The sequence below is a fragment of the Triticum aestivum genome, chromosome 2D (genome assembly GCF_018294505.1).
Source record: "Triticum aestivum cultivar Chinese Spring chromosome 2D, IWGSC CS RefSeq v2.1, whole genome shotgun sequence".
Classification (NCBI taxonomy): domain Eukaryota; kingdom Viridiplantae; phylum Streptophyta; class Magnoliopsida; order Poales; family Poaceae; genus Triticum; species Triticum aestivum.
The window spans coordinates 552,631,626-552,643,792 of NC_057799.1; the positions used below are offsets into that span (position 1 = coordinate 552,631,626).

At 42.9% G+C, this 12,167-nt stretch overlaps 1 protein-coding gene and 1 pseudogene across 3 annotated transcripts; one reads left to right on the top strand and one right to left on the bottom strand.

Moving 5' to 3' along the window:
* The first annotated feature begins 1,277 nt into the window (after nucleotides 1-1,277).
* On the top strand, nucleotides 1,278-5,244 carry LOC123054437 (uncharacterized). 3 transcript variants are annotated; one of them, XM_044478213.1, is made up of 4 exons: nucleotides 1,278-1,427; nucleotides 1,577-2,001; nucleotides 2,402-2,426; nucleotides 4,985-5,244. In XM_044478213.1, exons 2-4 carry the CDS (start codon nucleotides 1,738-1,740, stop codon nucleotides 5,026-5,028), a joined length of 333 nt encoding a protein of 110 aa, XP_044334148.1. In that variant the 5' UTR covers nucleotides 1,278-1,427; nucleotides 1,577-1,737; the 3' UTR covers nucleotides 5,029-5,244. The 3 variants fall into 3 exon arrangements, with proteins under 3 accessions (XP_044334148.1, XP_044334149.1, XP_044334150.1); XM_044478214.1 differs by having other exon boundaries at nucleotides 1,577-1,996; XM_044478215.1 differs by lacking the exon at nucleotides 2,402-2,426 and having other exon boundaries at nucleotides 1,577-2,014.
* Nucleotides 5,245-5,590: 346 nt separating this feature from the next.
* The window catches only part of LOC123054436 (uncharacterized), a 14,756-nt pseudogene continuing 8,179 nt past the window's right edge, over nucleotides 5,591-12,167 (bottom strand).

Here is a 12,167-nt window from a genome sequence, read left to right on the forward strand (position 1 = left end):
CGACATCAAGGCATATAAAATGTTAATTGAACAAGTGAAGAACGACGCAGCGAAGCACGCTTTAGCCTCTAGTTGGTACTGATCCCAAAGGCAATCTGACTCTCTTGTCACATTTTCGCCCCATTAGTCTCTGTAATGTTTTCTATAAGATAATGTCTAAAGTTCTTGCAAACCATTTGAAGGTTGCCCTGCCTGACATCACATTAGAGGAACAGTCGGCATTTGTACCTGGCAGGCTTATTACTGACAACATAATCTCAACGTACGAATATTTGCACTTCATGAAGAGGAACGGGAGAATAATAGTTTTTGTGCACTCAAATTGGACATGATAAAAGCCTACGATAAAGTAGAAAGGAGCTATCTGAAGGCAATTATGGAAAAACTGGGATTCACAGGTCCGTTGATTTCATTCATTATGAACATGGTGAGCTCAGTATCCTTCTCTATTATTTTTAATGGGAGTAAATTGGAGGAATCTAAACCTACAAGAAGTATTCGACATGGAGATCCTATCTCTCTATATCTTTTCTTGTTGGCAGTAGAGGGTCTTTCGTGCCAGTTGAAATAAGAAGACCGCTCATCCCAGCTTAGCGGAATCAAGGTGTCCCCATCTGCTCCGCCGGTGAACCACCTCCTATTCACGGATGATAGCATGTTGTTTTTCAGGGCAAGAGTAAATGGAGTAGAACAGGTGTCACACTTTTTGGCTTATGGACAAAGAATAAACACAAAGAAATCGTTGATATTCTTCAGTAAGGGTTGCCCAGAGATGCACTGAAGGGCCATCTTCAAGTCCCTACTGAATCCTTGAGCGACAAATATTTGGAAATGCCAACGGATGTAGGGCAATTGAAGAAAGGAACATTTAAATACTTGAGTGATCATGTCTGAGATAAGGTGAAAGGATAGATGGGCAAGCTATTTTCAGCAGGTGGCAAAGATGTGCGTATAAAATCTGTTTACTCAATGTCATGTTTCAAACTTTCTAAAGGTTTATGTAATAAGCATATAAATTCTATTAACCTATAGGTTTATGTTTCAAACTTCTTAGAAAACCACCTGAATTTCACTTTGCCAACTTAGCTAGTCCAGTCAGCACGGGTTATTCGAAAACCACCTAAAATTCTGTCCAAAACCACCTCGATGCTCAATTGATCCGGTTTTGGACACTCTCTTTTTTTTCGAGGCAAGGGGAAACTATACTTTCCTGGCAAAGAAATACGATGTGCTGCACAAGGAGCGGCCCAGCTAATTCTGGTCGGCCCACCTAAGGCAGTAGTATACGGGGTCCAGCCGCCGGGGGCTCGCACCGTCGCACGCTGGGCGTTGGTGAACCCTGACGAAAGAAATTCCCCTTCTCTCGCTGCCCCCGTCCTGTGATGGCAGCACCGGCGCCCGGCGCCGGCGCCGTCGAGGTTTCCATGGTACCCCTCTCTCTCGCTCTCGCTCTCTCAGACCTCGTGGATCGTCAATTGCTCATCGGCCGGACTGAGCCTACGCGATTGCTGATCTAATTGGCGTGGTCTAAATCAACTAGGGTTTCACATCACGGATTGGCGTTCGTGTCATGCAGGACGACAAGGCCAAGGCGTTGGTGGCCGCGAAGATCAATGAAGGGGAGTACAAGGTGCAGATGATAGGACAGTACGCGGTGCGGACGGACCGCGCAATCGATGCGCTGGAGAAAAAGGTGCAGGACATCGAGGCGGTGATGGATCTCGAGCTGATGGCCTGATGCTCGGCGAGTACTGCGCCGACCTCTCGGACATGCACAAGGCGCGCCACTACTACCGCGTCACCTCGCTCTCGGAGGAGGAGAAACTCTACCTCCACCAAATCGACGACTTCGCCACCGCCACCATCGCCGAGTACGAGGCCAGCGTCGGCCCCGTCCCCGCCTTCGACAACCACCTCAGCCTGTTCAGCCAAGAAATCCCACTGGAGTTCCCCGAACCCTTGGCTCCCCCTCCCGCTTCTTCGTCTTCGGCGTCGGTTCGGCTTCTCACCACGAGTGAGTTCTCGCTCCTTGCACCAGCATTCATGGTCACTATGCCTTCTGCCGGTTCCTTGCGATTGCAAACTAACTAGTCTACAACCATTTCAGAGTTTCAGAGTAGTATGCCTAGAACAGGCCAGACTGTATGTCTGCCCAGTTTCAACTCGAAAGATGAAGTAATGATGTAGGCATAATGGGAGATATATCTCCTTGGTACTCTTCTATGTACTGTATCTGATTGTAGTAACCAAATAACGGTTGAGATTTTGTATAGTTCCTAGATAGATTAATCACAGGCCAGTAGAAATGTGCTAGTACGGTAGTACCTTTGATTTATTCCACAGCCAGTAGAGCTGTAGAGGTGTGGTTGTAGCTCTATTACCTTGGCTCCCCCTCCTGCTTCTTCGGCTTCGGCTTCTCACCACGAGTGAGTTCTCGCTCCTTGCACCAGCATTCATGGTCACTATGCCTTCTGCCGGTTCCTTGCGATTGCAAAGTCTACGACCATTTCAGAAATTCAGAGTAGTATGCCTAGAACAGGCCTGTATGTTTGCCCAGTTTCAACTCAACAGATGAAGTAATGTTGTAGGCATAATGGGAGATTTTATCTCCTTGGAACTCTTCTGTGTATCCGATTGTAGTAATCAATTAACGGTTGAGATTTTTTATAGTACCTAGATAGATTAATCACAGGCCAGTAGAAAATATGCTAGTACGGTAGTACCTTGATTTATTCCACAGCCAGTAGAGCTGTAGAGGTGTGGTTGTAGCTCTACTACCATGGGCTAGTAGTAAACTGATCATCTATTCAGGGTCAAACCAATCTATAATTTGTTCCTGGCTGCCCTCAAGATCTGCAAAGGGTCTTCACCAATACACCCCCCTCTGGTTTTGTCTTAGTAGCGAAACGATGTGACTGCCTAGATCTAGTAAGTTACTACTTGTTTCTTGATCTGCTTGAGTTAATATCAGATTCACCGTCGATTTGTTTCCTGAATGGCCTTTCATCCCAAACCAAAGTACCAAACTGTAGATTAAAGTGTTAGGTGTGGCGTGGCTTGGGCTGTGGACAATGCCTTCAGACTTGCCCGTCCCAGCTCCAATTATGTCTTGTTCTATCTGCCTCGGAGCCTGGCATTCACTATTTCACTGCACACTTGATTATTGAAACTAGAAATGAATTGCTTTAGGGTTATAGATATCTTCACGTGTTCTGTTTGGTTGGAGACACCAAGAACTGGAGAACTTTGTGAAAACAGTAAGATCAATCACAAACGGTGAGTAGGATAACAGGATGCAGTTACTGATTTAGCAGCCCTACTGAATAGATGTAGGTGCTATTCCATAGTATAACACCAGTAACTTGTGCGTAGAAAACAAATATGCCTTTTTGAACTGACATTTTGATTGCTTTTGTTCTATTTATATATTAGCTACATAATGTTTGTGCATATATATAGGTGGGAGTGGGAGCCCAGCTGTGGCTTCTGGTTCACCCCCCATGGAAGCACGTTTAGCCACTTTCAACTCAAAAAGATGAAGTAGGGATGTAGGCAGAATGGGAGATTCTATCTCCTTGGGACTCTTCTATGTGTCCGATTGTAGTAGGCAATTAACAGTTGAGATTTGGTATAGTACCTACATAGTGGTTGTAGTTCTATTAGCATGGCTAGTAGTAAATTGTTCAGGGGCACAAAAGTAGCCGCTCGGTAAAGTATTCAGGGTCAAACCAGTTAATCTATAATTTGTTCCTCGCTGCTCTCAAGATCAATTGTTCAGGGGCACAAAAGTAGCCGCTCGGTAAAGTATTCAGGGTCAAACCAGTTAATCTATAATTTGTTCCTCGCTGCTCTCAAGATCTGCAAAGGATCTTCACCAATTATTATTCTGTTTCACCGAACGTTTACCGTTGCATTGCTACACACTGTTTAGAGCCCCTCCAGTTTTGTCTTAGCAGCAAAACAATGTGACCGTCTAGATGGAGTAAGTTAGTACCTGAATTTTGATCTGCTTCAGTTAATGTCAGGCTCACCATTGATTTGTTTCGTGAATGGTCTTTCATCCCAAACCCATGTACCAAACTCTAGATTAAAGTGTTAGGTGTGGCGCGGCTTCAGCTTGTGGACAATGCCGTCAGACTTCTCCATCCTAGCTGCAGTTATGTCTTGTTCTGTCTGCCTCTCAGAGCCTGGCATTCACTATTTCACTACACACTTGATTTTTAAAACTAGAAATGAATTCCTGTGGGGTTATAGATATCTTCACGCGTTCCATTTGTTTGGGGACACGAAGAAGTGGAGAACATCCCGAAAATGGTGAGATCAATCACAAACAGTGAGTAGGATAACAGGATAAGTACACTTGGAAAAAAGAGAGGCAGTTCCTGATTTAGCAGCCGTACTAAATAGATGTAGGTGGTATACCATAGTATAACACCATTATACGATAGTTGTATTTATCTATTAGCTACATATAATGTTTGTGCATATATGTAGGTGGGAGCCCAGATGTGGCTTCTGGTCCGAGCCCCCGTGGAAGCGAGTTTAGCCACTTCGGTTAAAATTCGGCGGGTTCGGCTTGGGGTCTCCTGTAACTCCTTAGAGCATGTTCAATGCTGGAATCTTCAAGAGGCGCTTAGAAAGAGAAAAAATAAATATCAGAAAACAAAAAAGACCTAAGCGCCCTACCCGGTCAATGCTAAGCGCTAACTTCCAAGGCTAATTACAACCACAGACGCCTTGCGGAGCGAAGAAAAGAGGCCTAGCGTCCGGTGCAAATCTTTGCACGATGCCACACTTGAAGCTGGGATTCGATGGGGTAACTGCTCATCGGCCGGGAAATCGATTGGAAATTCATCCTGGCGCCCTTCTAAGCATCCAGCGTTGGAGATGCCTTTAATATAATTCCGCGGGGTACCTCCCCTATTGGACTATTTTTTTTAAATGTCTGTGCACATATTCAGTTGTGTTGTTGACTATCATGTAGGCCTGCTGTGGACAATGGAGGGGATGTTGCATGCTAAGAGATGATCACCTGGAGCACCCTATCCCTTTCATTTCTTCGACCCCGTCATCCAAGTCAGCTATCATGGTTCTAGGGGCTTTGTACCTATTTTAAGCACGTCTGCAGTTTGACTGGCGGTGATTTTAAACTTGGAGCTGTAAGATTGTCGGTACGGGTGTAGCTATGAACATATCTGATGTATGCGAACGTGTTGATTCTAAAGTGTGATTCATGCTTGCATTGCTCTGTCCCTCGGTGAATTACGAATGCTATCATCACATCGTTTCTATTACTGGTGCATCTGTTGGTGGATCATGGCTGTTGACGTGTTGAGAATTGGTCGAATGTCAGTTCATATGGATGATTAATTTAAGCTGTCCATGGTTTCACCTATTTCAGTTCTGTTTTAGCAACACAGTCTCAATTGTTGGACTCTTTTTCTTTGAAAAGACAAGAAAACAAAAAATCATGCAATATGCGTGGGGATTGAAAAGTGATCATAAGGTAGAGCTATTCAAAGAGGTAGAGCTTCCAATAATAAGTACGAAAAAATGCAAGTCCTCACAACCAACCAAAGCTGAGAGATGCTAGCAATCTTCCAGTCATCCGATCCCAAGTTCCCTCCCTGATCAGATGTGAAGCAACACATTTCCTTTTGACTAAACCGTTGGGATCAGGAGATGAGGCATGCACATGGTCTGGTTCTTCTGAGCTTAGCGGTCGTTTGTCAAGTACTGTATGTTTTAAGAACGAATGTACTCCTAGTAACTAGTTTTGGCTTAACTGGGTCGACAATGAAGAGATGAGGCATAAACACAGCAACAAAAAGGGCGCAAACAGGCTCAGCTAGTAGTAGCAGCAGCAAGGGCAAGGCAACAACATAAGCCACCACTACATCCAATCCAAGGAAAACACAGCACCTGCTATCCGTTTGGTTCTACAGTGATGGGATTATATAGCACTTGCTGTACTTTGGTTCTAAATAAGGTGGTGGGATATACAAGTTCTTCCCCAATGCCGGTAAATGTTTCGCGACAGGGAAAACCGCACCGCCTAGGGGGCTACAGGAGCTCACTTCTTGCCCCGGCCCTTGGACTTCTTGGATTTCTTCTTGCTCTTTTGCTTCTGTGCCGCCTTTTTTGAGGTCGAGGCCCCAGCTTCTCCCGTGTCAGGTTCGTCGTCATCTGAGCATCCGTCGGCATCAGCCTGAGGCTGGACAGCAGCATCACTGCTCCAGTCATTCATGCTTTTTTTTGTCGCTTCACTTTCAATCCTCCTTAGGCTTGCTTCAGTCAGCACCCTGAGGATCAGCTGCAGTTTGTTCTCACCTTGGCGCAGCTTCTCCACAGCAAGAAAAGCTCTTCCCCTCACCCTGTGATAACCAAAACAAATTCGCGCCAAGTGGTAATTTTTCAGAAGACATGGGGATAACCTATTCATGTCTCTTACACTAGTCTTGAGGGTACAAAGCATGCAGAAAGATGCCACTCTGCATGCCTATCAATTGCAATGTGGCATTTGTAGTACTGCATTTAAGAATTTTATACTTGGCGCTGAATTAACATTCGCTTACCTGTCAGAACCATTTTCAAACTCACTGCAGATGCGCCTGACATCGTCCAGCAATCGTTTATCAATCCCTGCTGGAGTGTTACTTTCCAGCCATGGAAGGGCACTTATAAGGAGTTCAATAATATCCCTTGGATTTTTCTGCACAAATTAGCTTTTTTAGAGTAACATGGCAGCTGGGAACAGTGGGACAAACTGGATGATAACAAAACAAGCATTATAACATTTGAAACTCACCAGGCCTTCGGCTCGAAGAGTCTCAAGCTTCTCAAAGAGTATCTCATCAGCTAAATCCATCTCACTACTACGCTCCATCTCATTATCCTGTGCATCCTTAGGAATGTTTCCAGAAATAACATTGCCAGACTTATTACCATCAGATTTTTCAGGCAACGGAGTCTCTTGCTTTACATAACTTGCTTCTTCAGGACACAGAAGAGCCATTATCTTCGGAACATCATACAAATCCTCCTTGCTAATCATATAAGCATTTAAGTTTTGACAGTCTACCGGGCTCTTGGGTGTACCAATAACTACCATATTATCTCCGATTGCGGCGAGTGCATCAGCAAGCACTCTTGTGAAGTTGCTCGGTGTGCGAGACTTAATTTGCAAAGCATGTACAATCTTCTGAGAGAACTCCACAGGTAAATCCTTAAACACTTCATTCCTCAGGAGGTTATGTGTGACCTCATAGCAATTCCCCAGAGAAAGAGTAAGGATCAGTGGATAAAGTGTAACAACTAGTCTAAGGAGAACCGGTTTGTATGAAGTACTAGAAGGACATGAAGTCTTATGTACCCATTCCTGGAGCATATGCTTGCTCGTCAAGATAGCCATAATTGTCTGATATATGAAACGGCCTGATGTGTATGCCAAACGATCAAGATCAGAATCTGGGCTCGAGTTAGATACCAGGCAGGTGTCAATGTAAACCTTGCTGGTACGGCACTCCAACATATTGACCAACAGAGATTTCGTGCAGCATATAAAATCATTCTGTATTAAGCATGATGAAGCCATAAAACCAAGGCACTCCATAAGACCCACATAGCATATTGGGGATATGTAGTCTAGTTCATCCTTCCACTTCACATTGAAGGTAAACTCAAGAGAACGCTTAAAGTTCGAGATCAAGGAGGATCTATCACCACCACTGTCAAGAAATCTTTTGAAATATTGAAAAAATTCTGCCCAATCAGAACTATTGTCCAGGTACTGCAGTAGTCTTGAAAGTAGCGCTTCATCCAATTGTGCTGCATGAAGCAGGAGCATTGTTGTTCTCCCAAGATGCCCGTGAGTCAGATTTTTATTTGCTGGGCGAAGATTTGAATTAAGAGAATCAGCAATCAATCCATATGCAGCTGGCAAGTCAAGTAGACGCAAGAGGCTCCTTGTTGTCCCATCTCTCCACACAAGAAAAACTAACTCAAAGAAGCGACGCCCGCAGAGAACAAAAAAGCTTCTTAACTTCATGGAACTTTTTGGCATACTGAACTGTGGTTCTTCCAGAAACTTTGCTATCTCATTTATGATAAGGATAGTTCTCACCAGGGTATAAGAAGATGATGACTTTGGAGAAATTTGAACAATGGCCTCCAACTTCTTAAGTACACTGAAACCAACAGAAGACAGCTCATTCATCCAGAAACACTGAGCACATGAATAACACTGAGGGGCACCCAAGAAACATCTGTTGCCATCTTGCTGCAAAGAATTTCTGCCAGCAGTAGAAAGCCAACTTGCATTCACGTTAAGCACCACATATCTGTCAGCTTCACCATCTTTTCGCAATCCAAAAGTACTTGGCACAAAGATCTTCATACATAACTGCATAATCATTTAATTCTGGACCATCGGCGTGGCAAAGTTGAGATAGTACTTTGATTATGATTGACTTCCAGTTATTCCAAACATAAAACAGAGTTTGGGGTGACATCTGGTTAGAGGCCAGCATATCATTACAACAATTTTCATCCTCAGATCCTGGCCCTAATTCTATATTGTATCCAGAGGCTCGAGACTGGAGATGAACATCAAGAATCGAACGGGAAGCAACGAGTTCAACTAACAAGTTTGCACATTTTCTGCCCTCAACCAAAGTGCAATTTAAACTGGGAAGAGACTTATTCACATCTGACAGTGCATCAGTTTCCACGCAAACAAAGCAGTAGAAGCACTCGGATACCTTTTCTGCCATCTCTTTTGCTTTTGAAAGCAACTGTTCCTTCTCTGCATATCTTTTGGGAGGCCACCCTCTACTATTTGAAGACCACAAGGAATCCACAATGATATGGAGGAGGAGAAGCCGTATCGCATCCTCAAACAAGCCTGCCTTCTCGAGCATGTCTACCTCCAGTAAGACATCTCCATTATGCTTTGCTATTCCTGCAGCTTCTAGGAAATTACCCATCTCCATCTCTAAACTCAACAGTTCATCAACAAGATTCCGAGAATTTAGGAATGCCCGTACATGATCCATAGAGCTGAAAGCTTTAACAAAAGGCATCATATGCTTTATGTGACCACGCTCAAAATAATGTTGAGCACAATTATCCAGATACTTTGTTCTAATTGCAGAAACCTCCAAAGATTTTGAATTCTCAAGCGAATGTTCCTCCTCTAACTGCTGCAGAAACTGTAGGCCCAGATTGAATAATTTTTTCCCTTTCGAGCACATGGAGAAACACTTTGTGTAACATTTAGCTTTCAAGAACACTTCAGCTGCCTCCGACCAGCATTCAGCCATAGCAAAACAATCACCAGCATCCTCAAGTTTAGAAGTACCGCATTTTTGCATATAGACCATACCTATGGCAAGGAACACAATGTTTAGTCAGACAGAGCTTCATGGAGTGTGAGGTAAAACTATCCATATGAAAGCTAAAAATTAGTATGTCCGTAATTTATGTAGGGATATCATTTCGAAAAAAACGTTTTGAAATTTGATGACATTTACTTATATGGCAGCTCTTTAAGGACAACGTAAAACGTTACAGAATGATGAAATCTCAAAGTATGGATACATCTTGGAAATTATGGAGAGTTGGCACACCTGCTTTTTTGTAGTCACCTAATTTGATATAGCAAGTAGCAGCTTTCTCATGCATGCCTATGGACTCGTAAATCTCTGATGCTGTTTGCAATGAAGCCTTGCCCAACTCCAAATTTGTTGAGATGACACGGTTAGCAGTCGCTACAAGTCCAGCAGCTCTCGCCAACTTCTCTCTATGTGCATCACCGGCCTTTTCAAAGCACATAGTAGCCATCTCGAATTGCCCCTCATTGAATAACTATAAAAAAGAGAGAGAACTAGTGACATGGAATAACAATGGTAAACCTGTAAGTAGGTACGCGCCATGACCCGCCTAACAAAGAATTTGTGTTCATAGAACAACTGAGACAAAAAAAATGAATTTCACAAGACTAAGAAGTAAGAACACACAGAAATTACTCAATAGGCAACATAATGCATAGCATGGTAAATTAAAATTGGCTTTCCAGACTAAATAAGTAAGATCACCAACCTTGGTTCCCCGTAGCCTCCAATCATCACTGCTGCTCCCCGTCTGCATTGCCTGAATGAGGGAAGAATCTAGTAATCTAACTTCTACTAGACACAACTTCTTCCAGTAGTCAAACATTGGTCGACAGTAATCCTCCGTATTTTCACATATCCAGAGTCTTTGCCTAGTGCGTGTGATTGCAACATATAGTTGCTTCAGCTCTGAACAGAGAAGATAATGCTTGCTTCTGTCGAAACCCGGATGAGAGATCTCCTCAGAGTGTGATATAATATCTCTATCTTTCATGTAGCCATAGAGAACTCTCCATTTGTTTCTTAAAGGCGACGAACCAAAAAAGTTGTACAACAGCACATCCTACACAATATCTATGGGGTAAGTACACATTTTGAAACAGTGTTCTACAACTAAAATATTTTGCAAAATGAACAGAGATGAAACTAAATTTATAGGCCCATACCTGAAACTCAAGGCCCTTACATTCAACAATGGTCAAAACAAGAGCTTGTTTACCAACAAGATCAATAATTTGTTTTTTGGCAGCATCATCACGAACCAGTATGACTTGCTCAGCACCAAACCCATGCAGGTTACCATGTTTGGTTTTGCTTTCTCCAAAAATGGTCATAATTACATTTTCATCGTTATCAGACTCCAGCAGCACAGGAGCTTCTCCGTATACAAGTCCAGTCTCTGGATTAAGCTTGTCAACACTTGATGGGAAAAAGAAGTACAGAAGGCTCATGATACTTTGTGCCATACGGAGGATGCCACAATGTGTGCGGAAATTTTGAGACAGTTGGAACATATCAGAGAGATGGACCTTTTTACCGTGTTTAAGTCCTTGATTTGACGCTTCTGTTTCTGCCAGGAATGCAGTATAAAAAAGTGAACGGATATCTTCAAACCTGAAATCGATACCTCTTGCTATAGTCTGTGCAGTATCACCAGCAAAAAGGAAGCCTTCCTTGATGTTCATACAGACATACTTAAGAAGTGCTATTTGTGTCATGGTGAGATCCTGTACCTCATCTATGTAAACAAAATCCACCATATCGCCATGGTAGCCCTCAGATACAAGACTGCTGTGAAGACTATTGACAAAATCTGACAAATCAAACTCCTTGGCAGTACATTTCATACTCTCATATTCAAGGAATATATCATAAATTTTATCTCTCTTCTCATTGTTCAAAGATGAAAATCTTTTATCTGAAAGCATCACATAATCTTGTCTTCCCAGTTTGCCAGTACAAGGCCTGCTTGCTTGATATGCACCCTTAATATGAGAAATTATTTCGGTGAAGACAGTGGATGCGGCAAATTTCTTTGTCAGGTCTGCATTGAAACGAGGCCAGTAGAAAGCAGCAAATTTTTCATAGGTAACTTCCTTCAATTCAATTAAAGTTTGCACTGCACGAGATCTTGAATGGCCTCTCTCAAAGCTAGACTTCATTTCACCATAAAACGCATCAAAAAATGATGTCCGGCATGTTCCATCAAGCATCATCAAAAACTTACGATATGTTATAGTAAGAGGATAGTGCTCATGGGGTAGATCACAAAAATTGTCAGGAATTTCTGTAAACTCTTCCAGGTCATCCATGATGTCATGCATGTGAAGAATGCTAGGCTGGCCAGAGATATCACCGGTGCCAAATCTATAGGGGGTTGAAATAAATACAAGGATTATTGTTGGTACAAATCATGAAAGGAGCAAAGCAAAAATCCTTCAAAGAAATCATCGAACCAGTTTGTAATGTAATTTTAAAAAGAGCATCAAGCAAGGCTTGGTTGGCTAGTCATGTGAGTGGCTGAGTGCTCGCCCAACCCAGCCACATTCAAGGCCAGGCATGCAAAGTGGTGATCATGATTTATCTTCCCCTTCTATAAAAAGCCACTGGGGTAGTCCCAATATGTGCAGTTTTTTTAATAATTCCAATAATCATACATTTAAAGAGAAAATGCATCTCAGATGGATAAAAGATTAACCCTTCAGAAAGGTATGACAAAGGGTCTAGAGAATATGAGGTTAGAAATGCAGTAGAACAGAGTACTCTGTGTGTGTGTGG